This window comes from Cucurbita pepo, chromosome 16 (assembly GCF_057944985.1).
Source record: "Cucurbita pepo subsp. pepo isolate OVF chromosome 16, ASM5794498v1, whole genome shotgun sequence".
Lineage (NCBI taxonomy): Eukaryota > Viridiplantae > Streptophyta > Magnoliopsida > Cucurbitales > Cucurbitaceae > Cucurbita > Cucurbita pepo.
In genome coordinates, this window is record NC_141813.1 from 12658153 (window position 1) to 12674973 (window position 16821).

At 38.0% G+C, this 16821-nt stretch overlaps 3 protein-coding genes across 4 annotated transcripts; 1 reads left to right on the top strand and 2 right to left on the bottom strand.

The window, feature by feature from the left end:
* Positions 1-3812: 3812 nt before the first annotated feature.
* Positions 3813-6809, top strand: LOC111777553 (pentatricopeptide (PPR) repeat-containing protein). The gene is made up of 2 exons (XM_023657204.2): positions 3813-5011; positions 5781-6809. Exons 1-2 carry the CDS (start codon positions 4253-4255, stop codon positions 6552-6554), a joined length of 1533 nt encoding a protein of 510 aa, XP_023512972.2. The 5' UTR covers positions 3813-4252; the 3' UTR covers positions 6555-6809.
* Positions 6810-8666: 1857 nt separating this feature from the next.
* On the bottom strand, positions 8667-11790 carry LOC111777551 (inactive receptor-like serine/threonine-protein kinase At2g40270). Of its 2 annotated transcripts, none has more exons than XM_023657203.2 (9): positions 11561-11790; positions 11296-11440; positions 11080-11218; positions 10926-10997; positions 10702-10845; positions 10092-10624; positions 9815-10005; positions 9605-9737; positions 8667-9525 (listed from the first exon to the last, which is right to left on the bottom strand). In XM_023657203.2, the coding sequence occupies exons 2-9, from the start codon at positions 11408-11410 to the stop codon at positions 8930-8932; spliced, it is 1923 nt and encodes a 640-aa protein (XP_023512971.2). In that variant the 5' UTR covers positions 11411-11440; positions 11561-11790; the 3' UTR covers positions 8667-8929. The 2 variants fall into 2 exon arrangements, with proteins under 2 accessions (XP_023512971.2, XP_023512970.2); XM_023657202.2 differs by having other exon boundaries at positions 11541-11790.
* Positions 11791-15327: 3537 nt separating this feature from the next.
* LOC111777059 (Glutaredoxin family protein) lies at positions 15328-16691 on the bottom strand. Its single transcript, XM_023656500.2, has one exon. It carries the CDS (start codon positions 16383-16385, stop codon positions 15612-15614), a length of 774 nt encoding a protein of 257 aa, XP_023512268.2. The 5' UTR covers positions 16386-16691; the 3' UTR covers positions 15328-15611.
* Positions 16692-16821: the final 130 nt, after the last annotated feature.

Consider the following 16821-nt stretch of genomic DNA (forward strand, 5'->3'; position numbering starts at 1 on the left):
CTTCTCATTGGCACACCACCTGATGACACACTCTGATACCATTTGTAACAGCTCAAACCTACCACTAGTAGATATTGTCCTCTTTGGGCTTTCCCTCCAAGGTTTTAAAACGCGTCTGTTAGAGAGGTTTCCACACCCAAGAATGTTTTGTTCTCCTTTCCAATGTGAGGTCTCATATTTAGGCTCTATACTTTCAATTTTAGTAACAATTTAGTCTATATACTTTATTTGTTACGATCGTTAGTTTGAAACCTTTACACTAGTTTTTTTGGTTCGAAAACATATGGTCGGGTTTCAATCCAAACTACAAAAGAAATCCCCACAAATTACATAGAAAAATGCATCAAAACACACAAATATATATATATATATATATATATATATATATATATATATATATTAAATTCAATTTTGAAGCATGGTAAAGGGATTTGATTTGGTAGCACTTTGTGGGTGATTTTCAACCACTTGGAAAGTGCTTCCCCCGCCTGCAGCAGCAATGCTCGCGTTGTTATTACTGCCTTTCAGTGTCTCCAACAGCTTTAACTGATACACTTCATATATCTCCTTCAGCATATTTCTCTCCCTTTTCAACTCCTCGTATTGGGCTGCCCCGAAAAATAATTAATTAATTTTCTGGAAAAAGAAAAAATAAAATTAATTAATTAATTAAATTTACCTTCTTTGAATAGAAGCTCGCCTGTGTACGCAGTTAATTTCTCTTTGATGGAGTAATTCTCGGCTCGGAGCAGTGAATTTTGGCGATCCATGAATTTTATCCTCGGTGAGGTAATTGTTACTTCCGCCTGTTTTATTCGTTAATTAATTAATTAATTTTATTAAACTTAGATTTTAAGTGAAAAAAAAAAAAAGGCTTATTTTGATTTGTATTATTACCTGAAGGGCTTTGAGTTCTGATTCAAGCTCTGTAATATGATGAAGCTGTTTCAGTCTATACTTTTGTGAGTATTGTCTGCTTTGGATCACCCTAGTAAAAAAAAAAAAAAAAAAACCCAGGTAATTTGTTTTTTTACCTTAGTTATCGTGAAAATTCGGTCACACCAACAATACTCCCCTCGTTCCACCGTGTCTTCCCTTAAATACTCATCTATTCGGTAAAGTTTTACTATAGATCTCTACTATGACTACTCGAGGTCCACGATTTTTTATTTTATTGACATGGGTAAGTTTGGGATATGACTCTGATACTATTTGTTAGAGATCTCCAAAATGATATGATATTGTTTACTTTGAGCATAGACTCGGTCACACCAACAATACTCCCCTCGTTCCACCGTGTCTTCCCTTAAATAATCATCTATATGGTAAAGTTTTACTATAGATCTCTACTATGACTACTCGAGGCCACGATTTTTTTATTTTACTAACATGGGTAAGTTAGGGATATGACTCTGATACTACTTATTAGAGATCTCCAAAATGATATAATATTGTTTATTTTGAACATAAACTCTCGTGGTTTTGTTTTTGGTTACTCTAAAAGATTCCGCTCCTTACTTATATGTCTACGATCTTCTCCTTTCTTAACCAACGTAAAACTTAGGTCACACCAACACTTGAAAAGTTATTTTTACGAAAACGAACCTTTTTAGCCGTTTAGCTTCCGTATTGAGGTCGTTGTTGGAGTTGGGAACTTGTGATTGGTCTTGTTTCAGTGATAGCGTCGTCCTTCCTTCTCCTTCAGAAAACATACTTTTGTCATTTCCATACACGTTTGAATTCCTGTTGTAATGAAACATAAGTAACTTTTTGTCACCGCTAGCTACCGGTTTTCCTAAAGGTGGCAACGGCGGCAGTCCCGTTGCCATCGTCGGAGTTGGTCCGATTTGATGCATCCTCATTTTGAAGCTTTCTTCCATGAGATTGATTGGACAAAACAATATATGTTGGTAGGCTTTTTATAAACCATGTGATTATGGAAATTAAACAAAATTAAAAAAATTAACTTTGTTTTTTTTTTTAAATTATAAAAATTAATTAATACATTTGTTTATCTATCTTTGTACACCCATAAGTTGCAGTATTTGCATGAGACTTGATGTTCATACCATATAAAGCATGGCCCATATCAAATTTCAAACATACCCAAATTACCTTAAAAAACGTTGCTCGATTATCGTTCATCTTTGTTTCATTTTTTACTTATAATAGCTTAAAACGATCGGTTCTTAATCGATAGATAATACGAAAACGATACTCTGTTAACCATATAATCATCGGATCTCGATTTATTCCTTTTAAGAAAAGACGGTAAGGATCATCTTCAGATTAACGAGAGGAATATTAATGGTAGAAAGAAGGTCGAGAAATAGATAGGAGTGCAAACTAAGCAGTTGCCTTATATAACGTGTTTGTGAAAGGTAATGTATGACCCAACTTTCTATGTATAGTCGAAAAATTTAAAGTTGTAACAATTTAATTTATATAATTAAAATAAAGTATTAATCTTTATTACGTGTAAATGCATTTAGTATCTAATTAGTTTGAGTTGATTAAACCGAGAAAACTAAGGTGAAAAACGACGAGGAGAATGGGTGTCGACGTCGGGTCAAATAGAAGGGCAAGGAGCAAGGGTAGGGCCCGAGTAATAAATTGTTATTTTAAAATGTCATACCGATAATAATTAGCGGGGTTGTTAATCGAGATACCAAAACGAGCATTTTTGTAAATGTTCGAGACTTAATTGTTGAATTTTAAAATTAAATAATAAAAAAAATGTATTTTGATAATTTTCATCCCAATATTTCTAAATTTTAAAAAATAAATTTTTATTAAAACTCGATAATTAAAATTAAATAGTCTAAAATAAAATCTAAATTAATTGACTAAAACCCTTTTTATTTTATTTCGAAAAAAATATGGTTTATAATCGTTAATAATTGATTAGAGAATTAAAAAAGAATTGATTTTCGTTGGGCCATAATTTGGGCCCTAAATTGTAAACTCGGCCCACTTCAATTATTTGGGCCGAAAATTGGGCCAGGCGCCACCGTATGGGCCGAGTGTAACATGGAACCGGGTAAGGGGTCTACTCATGGGCCGCTCCTTCCGGCCCATTGTGTTTTTTTATATTATATAATTAGTTTATATTTTGATTTAATTATAATTATAAAATATTTTGTATTAAAGTATAAATTAAGAGACTTGTGATTCTCATTTTGGTCAAAATATATTTTATATTCCTAAGTTCCAACGCACGCAAAGCTGAATAATTTTGGGACAATTGATTATAACTTATAATAATTGGGCCAATAATATTCATATTTAAATCAAATAATATTTAATTGGCCACGTGTAAAAAAAAATTAATATTAAAACTTCATTTGACGTCCTACCTGCAACCAGAGAAGAATAATTTATATGATTAATAAATGTTTTTTTTTTAATTTATCTATTTTTAATGCATTAATTTTTTTTTTAAAAAGCTGTTAAATAAAATAAACATTGAAGTTCATGAACCAATCATATTTTAAGTTAAAGTTGAGATAAATTAAAATATATATTTAATTTTTTTTTTTAATTAAGAGAGAGAAGGTTAGGTGCCTAATGAGTTGTCATTGTATGTACTTTGAATAAATTAAAGATTAATTAAACGTTTTAAACATTTAATTTAATTATACTTTATTTATAATAATAATATTAGTATTAATAATAGGCAGGTTGGTTGTGGCTTTAAGGAAAAAAAGGCCGTAATTAAGTATTTAATTCAGGGGTAAAATTGTCTTTTCGTAACTTCACAAGTCGACAAGACGAGTTGAAAGAATTACGGTATAAAATGCCGATGGTTTTGTCTTGGCGGCAAAAACGCTGTCATTGCGACCACTCACTCCGGCTTCCTACCATCACCATCGCTTAATCCTCTGCCAGAAGATTAGGGTTTATTTTCTCCGACCAGCAATTCAGTTCAGTTCAGTTCGATTCGCCGCTGGTTGAAGGCTGGCTCTATGTAATTTTCTCTCCATCTCTTCCGCCTTGCGTTCGTTTCGTTTTCTGATGATTTTGTACTGTTATTGGAATTTGGATTGCGTTCAAAATTGATGCGGGTGAAACCCTAGTGTTCTGGTTTTCTTTTGAGAAGTAATAGGCGGTGGACCGATTGATTGTTTCATTTCTTGCTTTACTTCATTCGGTTTTGGATTTTTCTCCACTCGGTTGAGATACCGTGACGCTTAAGTTCGCTGGTTATTCGAAATTTTAGTTTGAATTTAGTGATTTGGATTAGAAGTACGAAATGATTTGTGCCCAGGGCTTTACTCCGTTAACGCAATTTGGATTTTCGTTTTCTTTATCTTCTGGACTGAAATCTGAGAGGCTTGGGTTTTCTTCTCCTCAATTGTGTAGTCGTTCGCCGGTAAATTTTTGCTTTATGGTTTCTCGTATTACTTGCAATCACCAGAATTCTACTTTCTCTGTTTCGAGAGCTGGTAAGTTTCGGGACCTAAGATTGTTCAAATCGGTTGAGTTGGACCAGTTCATCACGAGTGATGACGAAGATGAAATGGGAGATGGGTTTTTTGAGGCAATTGAGGAATTGGAACGAATGACGAGGGATCCATCGGACGTTCTTGAAGAAATGAACGACCGCCTTTCAGCGAGGGAATTTCAGCTAGTGCTGGTGTACTTCTCTCAAGAAGGGAGGGATTCGTGGTGTGCTCTTGAGGTTTTTGAGTGGCTCCAAAAGGAAAATCGGGTCGACAAGGAGACCATGGAGCTGATGGTGTCTATAATGTGTAGTTGGATCAAGAAGTTGGTCGAGGGACAACATAACGTCGGAGATGTGGTTGACCTTCTCGTGGATATGGATTGTGTAGGTTTGAAGCCCCATTTTAGCATGATAGAAAAGGTCATCTCTTTGTATTGGGATATGGGTGAGAAGGAAAAAGCAATTTCGTTCGTGAAGGAGGTCTTGGGACGCAATCTTGATTTTATGAAGGACAATTGGGAAGGGCATAAAGGAGGACCGAGCGGATATCTCGCATGGAAAATGATGGTAAGCCTTTAGCTAATCAGGTTTTCATATCTTTAGCCTTTAACCTTGCTCAAGAGTCAAGTCAACCATAGTATTCTTTTGCTGTGTCTCTTTATTACATTGAAAATTCATATCTGAAATGTAACTATCTTCAATAGCTGTTTACTAACTTTGGATGTATAATTTTGAATCCTGAAGTTCCTAATTGTAGAGATGCCTTACTCTGCCTCCTTTATCTTATTGGGTTTTGATTATGTGCTATAGCGTGTCAGGTTTTTGTTGAGGTGACTCTGGTCAAGGTAGTAACGAATATTTTCTGGCATCGTGTTTTTCTAATCACAATTGAAGGCGTTCAGGAAGAACTGTGCAGGGTTGGCTGTACTTTTGGGATATATGGTTAAGCTGCGTTTTAATGTGGTTAAGCATGGTTGAATCTATTGTCATGTTAGTGTTGAACATACTGAACCACATTGACTTCCTTTCAATGTTATTATTTGTGGCGTATTAGACTTCCATATCGTAGCGTAACTTATGGTATGTTCTTGCTTATGTTAGTAGCACTCCGACATATTTCATTTATACTTGAACCACATTGAATGCTGTATGAGACCAAGTTAATCCAGTCTCGTAACTATAGCACTGTGCTGCTACTTTTGTTCCCTTCACCAGTAATGGTAGTGGATTAGTTGCCCGAGGAGTATATATAAGTATTTTCGAATTGTTATGTCTGTTCCGCACGACCCCGAGTGAAAATTCAATTGCTGATAATCTTGAAGATCAATTCTTGTAGGTTGATGGTGACTATAGGGGTGCAGTGAAAATGGTGCTGAATCTCAGAGAATCTGGATTAAAGCCAGAGGTTTACTGCTATCTTATTGCCATGACTGCCGTGGTTAAAGAGCTGAATGAATTTGCAAAAGCTCTTCGCAAACTGAAAAGTTACGCAAGAGACGGGATGGTGGCTGAACTCGATAAAGACAATGTTGAACTTGTCAAGAGGTATCAGTCAGAGCTTCTAGCTGATGGAGTACGGTTATCCAACTGGGTGCTTGACGAGGGAGGCTCTTCGAGTCACGGGGTGGTTCATGAGAGACTCCTTGCAATGTACATTTGTGCTGGGCAAGGACTAGAGGCAGAGCGGCAGCTTTGGGAAATGAAGCTTGTAGGTAAGGAGGCTGATGCCGATCTCTACGATATCGTGCTAGCCATATGTGCTTCCCAGAAGGAGACGAGAGCAATGAACCGATTGCTTACCAGGATTGAGATTACGAGTCCCCGGCTTAAGAAGAAGAGTTTAACATGGCTACTAAGGGGTTACATAAAAGGAGGCCATTTCCGTGATGCTGCAGAAACATTAGTAAAAATGGTCAATTTGGGTTTTCTCCCAGAGTATTTGGACAGAGTAGCCGTGCTGCAAGGGCTTAGAAAACGGATTCGGGAACCTGAAAACGTCGAGACTTACCTCGATCTCTGCAAGTGTCTCTCTGATGCTAATCTAATTGGACCCAGTCTTGTATATTTGCACTTACAGAAGTACAAGCTTTGGGTCATTAAAATGCTTTGAAGAAGCCTCGATACCTCTCTGCACAGGCAGCTAATAAAGTAGAGCAGAAATCATTTATACAGCACCAGCACTTTTTTGGGTGCTTTTATATGTTGATTTTGTATAGTTTCAGGCAGGTGACTCTAGAAGCTCTTTAAGCCGACCCTGAAGACGAATACTTGTGTATATCTGTATATATATAATCAGCTACTGTGCACAGAGAACCAATGTTACAGTGTATAGATAGATTGTATAAGGAAATTACATGTTCTGATATTCTCACTATAGGCTTTGGTTTCACAGATCATGATCACACCGCTGGCAGATATTGTCTGCTTTGTCTTGTTACGTATTATCGTCAGACTCACAGTTTTAAAACGTGTTTGGTAGGGAGAGACTTCTACACTCTTGGAAAGTTTTGTTCTCCTCTCCTACCGACGTGGGATCTCACAATTCACCCCCCTTGGGGGCTCAGCGTCCTTGCTGGCACACTGTCCGGTGTTTGGCTTTGATACCATTTGTAACAGATCAAATACATCGCTAGCAGATATTGTCCGCTTTGTTTCGCGATGTATTATCGTCAGACTCATGGTTTTAAAATACGTCTGGTAAGGAGAGGTTTCTACACCTTTATAAAGAATGTTTTATTCCTCTCTCCAACTGACGTGAGATCTAAGAGTTTGTGAAGTGTTGTTCGTGAACTCCGACTTTGGATGTGGCCATGCTGCTTCTTCTCGCCCAGAAGACATGTGGGCTGTCCCTTGATTGGATATCCAGGTTTTACTTACACCATTGCATTATTACATTATTCAATTATTTCTTGTGTGATTGGATATCCAGGTTTTACTTACACCATTGCATTATTACATTATTCAATTATTTCTTGTGTGATTGATGCAAGACGTCCTTTCTTATGATATCAGTAAAAGGAGAAATTCTATTTGGAACCAACCCATGTTTTCATATTAGGAAGGTGTAGTTGTGTCGGTTGGGTCGATATATATATATAGATGGGGCCAAAACTAACACCAAACGAATACAATGATATCAACCTTGGATCAAAATCGAACCTAATCGACTGAATCCGACTCTGAAAAGCTGTTTCAATTGAATTGAGCTGATTGATTTTGGTTACAAACTTATCATGAATCTCGAATTTAATAAACGGTATCTAAATCGACACGAATTCAGGTTGGGTGAAGCAGCCATGTACTGCTCAATTCTTGTTTGTTGTGTATAATATTATATGAAGGTTTCCAGGATGTAATGGGATAGGATGTCCGTGTGTTTATCTGTCCTGTTTCTGTCGCCACGTAGCCTCTATTATTCACATCAATCTTCTTGAAACCAAGCTCTCACATGTGCAATGTCAAAGAGCTCTATGATTGTTCCTTGGGTCAAACATTTGGAGTCTCGAACCTTATGGTTTATATTATGTGTAGATATTCTCATGGAAATTATAGTCGAGTTACCGATCATCTCGATAATCCTAAAAGAGGTTTTTTTTTTTCTTTTATAGATATGATCTTTGAGTTCATTCTAATAAAATGAAATGTGACCGGGTTTTTTTTTCAAACAAAGCTTTCTAACCTTTTGTTGGCGTCACCAAACCTTTTTTTCGGATTATTATTATGCTTTTCTCGCTCTCGATTGTGATTTTTTCCTCTCACTCATGCTCACTTCCTTGCTACCTTGCATGTGTCCCTCACGAGTTTTCCCTACTTTCTTGCTCCCTCTACATTGGGTTCGTTCTGTGTCTATAAGAATGTTGCATATTTCAGCCGGTTGCCGTGCATTGCTAGAGGATAAGAACAACTCTATTCATTTAAAGATATTGATACATGTAATAACCCTAACCTTGATCCATTATGTATTGCTATCAGCCTCGCGTTTTAAAACGCGTCTACTAGGAAGAAGTTTTCACACCCTTATAAGGAATGATTTTGTTCCCTTTTCCAACCAACGTGGGATCTCACAATCCACTCCTAGTATCTCACACTGCTCGGTGTCTGACTCTAATACCAACAGCCCAAACTACCACTAGCAAATATTATCCGCTTTAGTCCGTTACACGCCTCAGCCTCACGGTTTTAAAACATGTCTACTAAGAAGTTTCCGCACCCATAACAAAAATGGCACACACAAAACCATAATCATTATCTTTGAAGAAAGAGGCATATACATATTCATGTTGTGGAGCTCTTACAACATAGCCTTAGCAGAGCTTGTTTTATGTACAAATATCATTTCTTACCACTTTGCATTCTCCCTGCTACTCACCCCTGCTGCTATTTTTACTGCCTTTTGAAGCTTTTCTTCCTCATTTTATAGTCAAACAACCAATTGCTACAATCAACAAAAGAATTTTGAAACTCCCCAAGAAACGATACCATAACTTAACTTTCTGTAGATATGATTTCAAGTTCTGCCCACCACAGAGGAGATACCTTTGGTGTTGCTCCAGCAGGCTCCAATGCTGTGATTTCTTTCAACCTTGCAGCAATCTCCGACATCCTCCGTCCTTGCTTCGGCTCGGGCTGGATGCACCGTTTTATCACTCGAGACAAACTCTCGAGCTGTTCTTCTTTGAAGGAGCTTAGAATTGGATCAACCATCTCTCTTAATGACTCTTCCCCCTTCACAAACTCTACTGCCCAATCTGCAAGAGAGCCATCATCAACCGAGAATGGAATTCTACCGGTAATCATTTCCAACAAAATTACTCCAAAGCTATAAACATTGCTTTCTGAATCTGCAGGTGACGTTTCCAGGAGCTCGACCGTAGCGGATCCTAACTTTGCTGCTGTTTCTTCACTCCAGTAGCTGAAATCAGACAACTTGGCAGCATAGTCTTCGGTCAGGTACACAGACGAAGAACAAAGATGTCTGTGTACGACGGGCGGGTTGAGCTGGTGCATATGTTCTAAGCAGTATGCTACACCCATTGCTATTCGTAGTCTCGTCTCCCAGTCCAGGTGCTCAGCTTCTTTTACTGTAACAAGGATGATTCCATGAACTTTGGAAGAACAATGCCAATTCTTCAACATGTTTATATGAAAATAAACACTTACTGTGAAGATGCTCAAACAGAGTTCCATTTGGAGCATATTCAAAAACCATCATCCTTGTAAATGGCTGTGCTTCTTCGCAAAACCCGACGAGACTAACGAAGTTCTTATGGTTGACCCTCGACAAAGTTTCAACCTACAAACATGGAAACGAACGGAAACTTTGAGCCTAAACTGATGAACTTCGAAGAAACTTTGTTTGTTTTCTTATACCTTTTTCCTGAACTGTTCTTCTTTAGTTTTTGACCAATCTGCATTTGATGTCACTGCAGTTGATGTCACAGCTATTTCAACTCCACTGGAAAGAGTTCCCTTATAGACAGTGATGTCCGAAAAGGATCCGATTATGTTGCTGAAGTCTTCACAAGCTGCTTCGAGCTCGGATCGCCTGAGCTTCGGGACACCTGACACGACAACGTTAAAGTTCGAGTACTGAGCTTAGACTTGAGGTATCTTCCAAATTCAATTACTTTGAGGAAAGAAACCAAACCTGTTACAAATGCCTTCTGCAGCTGTCCACTCAAACCAGTGGCCCAAGGCTTCACAGTAACAACTTTACTGCTTCTGAATATCAAAATTCCAACACTGATAACAATAAAGAACAATGACCCTGATATAATTCCTGCCAATATTGGAATTCTGTGATCTTTTTTCTTATTACTCCCTCCAATCAGACTCGGAGACGGAGCTAAGGAACGAGGCGGAGCCCTGTGGGAGTGAGGCGGTGTGAGAACATGAACCGGTGAGTGTAGACTCGGGGCAGATGCCGGTGCAGGACTCAAATGAAGGCTAGGAGCTGGTGCTGACCACCATGGAGCTGGAGGCTTTGTGGGAGATACTTCAGGAGTTAATGGTGGATCTGAAGGCGGTAATGGAGATAACGACGAAGCAAACGAAGACGGCGGTAACGAAACGAACGAACGTCGCAGAGATTCTGATGGTGCCAGGGATAGCAGACTCCTTCGATCCGTGTTAACATGATTCTCTGGAGTTTGGGTAATGAATTCATTATGATCAAGAAGCCTACAAAAACCAAAAACAGAAACTCAGCAAGAAAATTGAACCGAATGGATAGAGACAGTAAGTTCTTCGATCCTTACAAGGTTGTCAGAGACAAGTTCTTGCCAAGATCCAAAGGAAACAACCCCGACAAGTTATTGAATCCCAAATCCAAAACCTCTAGCTCAAGCAGCTGCCCAATTTCCTGGGGAATTCCTCCATAAAATGAGTTGTTTCGAAGAATGCTGCAACCAAAACGAGCAAGATTAAGCTAAAAGGGACATGAATTCTCGTACTGGTTCATGATTTGGAGTTCGCCACTTACATGGATTTTATATGCGACAATCTGCCCATTTCTGGTGCCAATTCTCCGACAAGACACAGATCTTTAAGGTTCCTGCAAGCTCAACAAAGCTCAACATTCATGGCGAAATCCATGAAGCTTTGAATGAACAAAAACCATGGAAGAATTCACTCACAGTATCACCACTTTCCCCTCAGAGCACTCCACACCAAACCAAGAACAATGATCAAATTCCTCATCATTATCCTTCCAATTCCATAAACCACCAAAAGGGTCTCTCAAAATCCCTTCCCGAATCCTCAACAACGCCAAACCTGCATCCAAACAAACCTCATTTCCTCAAAAACTCCGAAAAACAACGCATTCCGACAACCACCCATAATCCCCTTACCTTCATCGTTCAAAGAAAAACAATGTCTCATACTCTGAAAAATCAACATCGCCGCCGCTAGCACCGCCCATCGCAGCCTCTGCCGGCGAAATCTCCACCGTTCATCCATTCCCATGAATCACAAAACTCTCAGTCAAACAAAGATCTGTTCAGGAAATTTAGTGTCTCAGAAGAAAGCGCGTAAAATTTGCCAACTCTCACAGTCACAGAATCTCTAAATTCTAATAAATAAATTAAACCCTTACAAAGGGGAAGAAAAAAGAACCAAATAATCGGCGATTCGGTTCCGACGACTCTTCTTTCCTCTAATTTATAGCGCCGTTCTTCTTCCAATCAACACCACGTGCCCGCCTCGTGCTCTGTTTCTCTCTCTTAGACCGTATTTACAGCGACATGTCGTATTTCCGACGGAACCATTTTCCGGCGAATTTTGCGGTGGTGACTACACAGAGTGGCCGTACCCAATTATTCCGGCCGCCGTTCACATAACGGAAATGTTACATGCATAGTAATTTATTATAATTGTCTGTATACCTTTTTTAGAAATAATAAATATTTTATATTAAGACATTAATACACAAATTAATAATTAATATTCAAAAGAAGTTATTTTTGCAAATTAGGAAGAATTATAAAAATAAAATAGATAATGGTGTTTTTTTCAGTTTTTTTCTACTTATTTAGGAAAATTATTTGATAATTTTATTTAAATTATTTTGAATTGATTTTAAATAAAATCGAGTGAAAATAGTGGAAATAAATAATTTATTTATAGGAAAATTTAAAATTTACGTCTCTGAGAGCTTGATTGTTTGGTAAGATTGAATTAATTATTTACATACAAAAATAAAATTAATTATTCTTTTAATATTATCCTTATTTCTTTCACTTTCAAGTGAAGAAATATCTCGAAAAAGTCAAAATCGACAGCGACCCGAGCCCTTAAATTATTATAAAATCTTTTTTTTTAATAATTTAATTTAATTTAATCTGTTTCCACCAATCATATTGTCTGAACACCTCCCATAGTCAAATTAATTTACTACAAATCTCAATTTTTCCATAAATTAATTTGGAAATGCGTAAAACCGGACAAGTTGACTATTTTGGTCAACAACAGGCATGCGGTCAGAGTCCTAGTCTCCTCCCACTGTTTGGAAGCTTACGGTTTCATGTTCTATTTTACTCCCTGATGGGGTTCTTTTCACCCTTCACTCACGGTACTACTTCACTATCGGTCACCTAGGAGTATTTAGCCTTGCAAGGTGGTCCTTGCGGATTCACACGGGATTCCACGTGCCCCTTGCTACTCGGGTCAGAGCGTAAGCTAGTGATGCTTTCGATACTGGACTCTTGCCATCTAGAATGCAGCACGATGCTTGTATTGCTCTCCCACAACCCTGTTTTCACGGTTTAGTTGGGTTGAAAAAATACTTTGAACCAATCTAAAATTTTAGATTGGTTGGATTGACGATCCGATCAACCCGAATAGAGTTCAAAGCTCAACCCTCTATTTTCGAGTTGAGTTGTCAAATTGATGTTTTGTTAATTATTTTAAATTTTTTACTTATCCATAGTATATAATGAGCAAACTTGCGATTGTGCGGCACTCACTCCCCAACAAGAAGTAAGTTAAGCCAATTCATTCTTGCGTCACCTATGGCCAAACGACGTATGCTCAAACCTCTAGCCTCGGTTCAAGAAGAAAATTTTAGAAAACGGGGGCAGAGAGTTTTGAAAGCAAGGTGTGAGAGATTGAAATTGGTGTTATATGTGATGCAAGCAAAAAGGCAACAACAATGACGTACACCATATAACTATCGGGTAGAGAGAAGTTGACTAAAAAATGTCAATCTCCCGAACCCAACTGAATTGATCGAGTTCTCAAATCAGATGAACACTCCGGTTAAAAAAGACCAATAAAAACTAATTAATTAATTAAATGAAAATGAAAATTTTAGCTGAGAAGTAACATTATTGGATAAGAAAAGGCATGGCGTAGACATAGCTTTCTCAGATTTGACTGCCCATGTTCTTCAGATGGCTACATGTCACCGGCTACCGGTGGATCCATTAACTTTTTTTATTTATTTTATTTATTTTATTTTATTAATTATAAGGAAATTAAAGAAATTTTTAGATAGGAAGATAAACCAAAGATGGAGAAAAGGCCAACATTTAGGTGAAGGAGGGTGGGAGAGGTAATAAGCTCAAATGGAAAATGAAGCAATGCCACTAAATTGACAATTCAACCCACCTTTCTAAATAAGGATGAATGAATAAAACAAAAGTTTTAAAGGGGCATTTTCGTCTTTTTACTTTTCCATTCTATTCACGTTCGACAATTTTTCCTTTTGAACATGTCTTCGTACAATTTTTGTATGAATTAAGGTGGAGCGGGTCTTGTTTGGTCTAATTTTTGTTTCAAATTTTGAAGACCTAATCTCATAAGACTCTTAATGTATATGGTTGTATCAGTTGTTTGTATTTGTTGCTCTTCAATCGACAATATCCAGTGCTTCTAGGGTAAGAATATTGTAACAGCTCAAATCTATCAATAGTAAATATTGTCCGCTTTAGCCTGTTATGTATCGTCATCAGTCTCGCAGTATTAAAACGTGTCTATTATGGACAGCGTCTAGCCCTACTTTGACTAGTGTCTCGCATCGTTGGGTGACTTACCCTAATATTATTCGGTAACAGTCCAAACCCACTGTTAGCAGATATTGTCCTCTTTGGACTTTTCTTAGGGAAACCTGGAAGGTATTGTAAGAGTCTCCACTAGTTGAACCGTGTCTAGTAGACTCATTGTTTGGCTCATCCCCTTCGTCAACTCTTTTATTGGGCCACCTTGATCCAAGCCCAGTTTTTCATTGGTGCAAAAGGCGAATCGTGGATCCTTTTTCAAGCCCATTTCGAATACGATGCAGTATGGTACTCATAACCCTGTTAGTGTTTTTTTTTTTTTTTTTTGTCAAATAACTTAATTTGTTTTGATGTGCACGTTTGACGTTCAAATCTTGATTTCTACCTTACATTAAACTCCCGACAAAAATTTAAAAAAGATCAAAAACCTCGAACTTATGGATCATAAATTAATTTTAAATAGTAGTTAAAACAATATATTTAAGTAGCTTTAAATTTGGTGGTTTCACCTGCAAAGTAATGTGAAACATGAATTATTGTACAAAAATTGGGGCTTTTACATTTGATGCCATGAAGATACATATAAGAGAACAAAGATGGACACGAACAACCCTATGCCCTATTATTATTATCCCTACTTAACCTATTACAACTATTCGAGAGTCGATTTTAATTGTACTTACAAAGATTGGTTGAACTAAGAGAAAAAGAGATGTGCTGTGACGTGAAAAGTACTCGTAACTTTATTTCTCTTCGTTTTAAATTAGCGGTGTGTTATGTTGGGATGAGAAAACACCCGCCTAGTCGGTCTGTAGGAGTTTTATGTCGATCCTATTTAGTTAATGATGAGTAGGACAGACGAAGACAAAAGGAGAAGAAAAATGAGAATGAACATGAGAATGTAAGAGTAATTGATATCATTCCAAGAGTAAGAGTTTCCAACTTTTCCTGCTCTCTCGTCTCTTTACTTACGGGTAGTTGTAACTATGAATGTTATACATAGGCACAAATGAGAATGAACACGTTTCAAGAAACGACCTAGTGAATGAGTTCAAGTTATGGCGACAACCGAGTCGAAAATAAGAGACCAATAGAAACAACCAAAACTTTGTTTCTTTAAATTATATCAACAAGGCTTTAAAATTTTCCCCAAAATTATGAATCAATTATTTGCCACTGTAGCTGTACAGCCAACTTCCTACACCTCTCTCTGGTTTTACAAGCAAAACAAAAATGATGTTCTTCCCACCACAAATCAAGGCCAGCCCCAGCTCAATTCCAGTGGCAATGGAACTCATAATTCTAAACATGCTGCTTATCATACTTGAAATCAAGGCTAGGTATCACGAATTCATACTTGAAATGAACATTTTTAGGGGGAAAAGGGGAGGAAATGAAGCCATTTTTGTGATGATTTCTTCTGCAAACAACAATATTACCAGAGAATTCTATGGCGGCAGCTTAATAAGAAGATGCTAAACTCGTTAAAAGCTACTTTTTAGATACAAAAATGTTAAGAACTGATCCAAGAAATGAAAAAAGAACCAAAAATTGGTCAATGAAAATTAGTTGCCTCTTTTTCTGGGGGGGTTTCCTTTATTGGGGATGATTTCTTTTCCCTTTCATCATTTTCTTCTTTAAATTATCTGAAGAGAAGGGATCAGAATGATTCAGAATGTTGCAGAAGAGCAAGAATGGCACCTGATTAATCCGTTCTCGTTGCAAGCCGTACACGTCTTGAACCCACTTTTCTCCGTGAACAATTTGTGGCTTCCATAGCATTCTTCACACAGAACGAACCTATAGCCGCCGCAGACCTCACACACGCCGGAAACCGCCGTCGGCAGCCCTTCAATCAGCTTCTTCAGCTCGCCGCTCTCGTGTAGCCGCCTGATTTCCTCCGCCCCGCCGATGTATTCGCCGCCGATGAAAACCGTCGGCAAGGCCAACTCCTTTTTTCCAAGTATCTGCTGTAACTCGGCCAGAAATCCCGAATCCATCGACAGATCTCGTTCGTCGATCGAAACGCGAAACCCTCGCAGTATTGAGCGGACAGTCCGACAGTCCTCGAAAGTGGACCTCACAATGCGTAGGCTCGTGAAATAAACCACTATTCGCTTATCCGAAACAGGTGCAGCCTCGGATCGCGGCGGAACCGGCGGCGATTTAGTCGATTTAAGGTCTAGAAACTTGAGGACCGGTTCGGTCTCAGGCTGAAATCGTAGCTGCGATTGACCATCCGGCGGGAGATTTGACCACGCTTTGAGCAAGGAATTAACAAATCGGACTCGATGGAATATTAATGAGGCCTTTCTAGAAGTAGGTTTAGCGGTTTCGTCAGCGAAAAGTTCTTGAACGTCTTTGAAAGAGGAGCAAGAGAACGGAGACGCCTGCGAGTTCTTATCAGGAATCTGAACAATCGATTTCCTCCACGACCGCCACATTGAGGCCGGAATTCCGATGACGGCAACCAAATCTCCCCTTCTCGCCGGAAATACAAAGCGAAAACCAGTAGAACAACAAATTACACCGTACGGCGGCGAAAAATGCACAAGAACTTCTCGATTGCTTGAACCGAAGCCTTCTGATTCAAAGAAGAGCTGAAAAAAATGGTGGATTCGCAGAGGAATCAGACATTTTTCACTTTTAGCTTAGAGAGAGAAGAGATTAAAAGGGGAAAAGAGAGGACGAAGATTGGAGACGAAGGGTTATTGTAGAATGTCGCGGTTTGAAAAGGAAAGGCGGTTTGTTTTACGAGAGGTCGTAATTATGAAACACTAATCATAATTTCAACGTCAATTAGCAATAATTAATCATGTGATGTACAGATAATTAGAAGTGCTTTATAATTGTAAATAAAATTTAAAAAGATAATTAAGG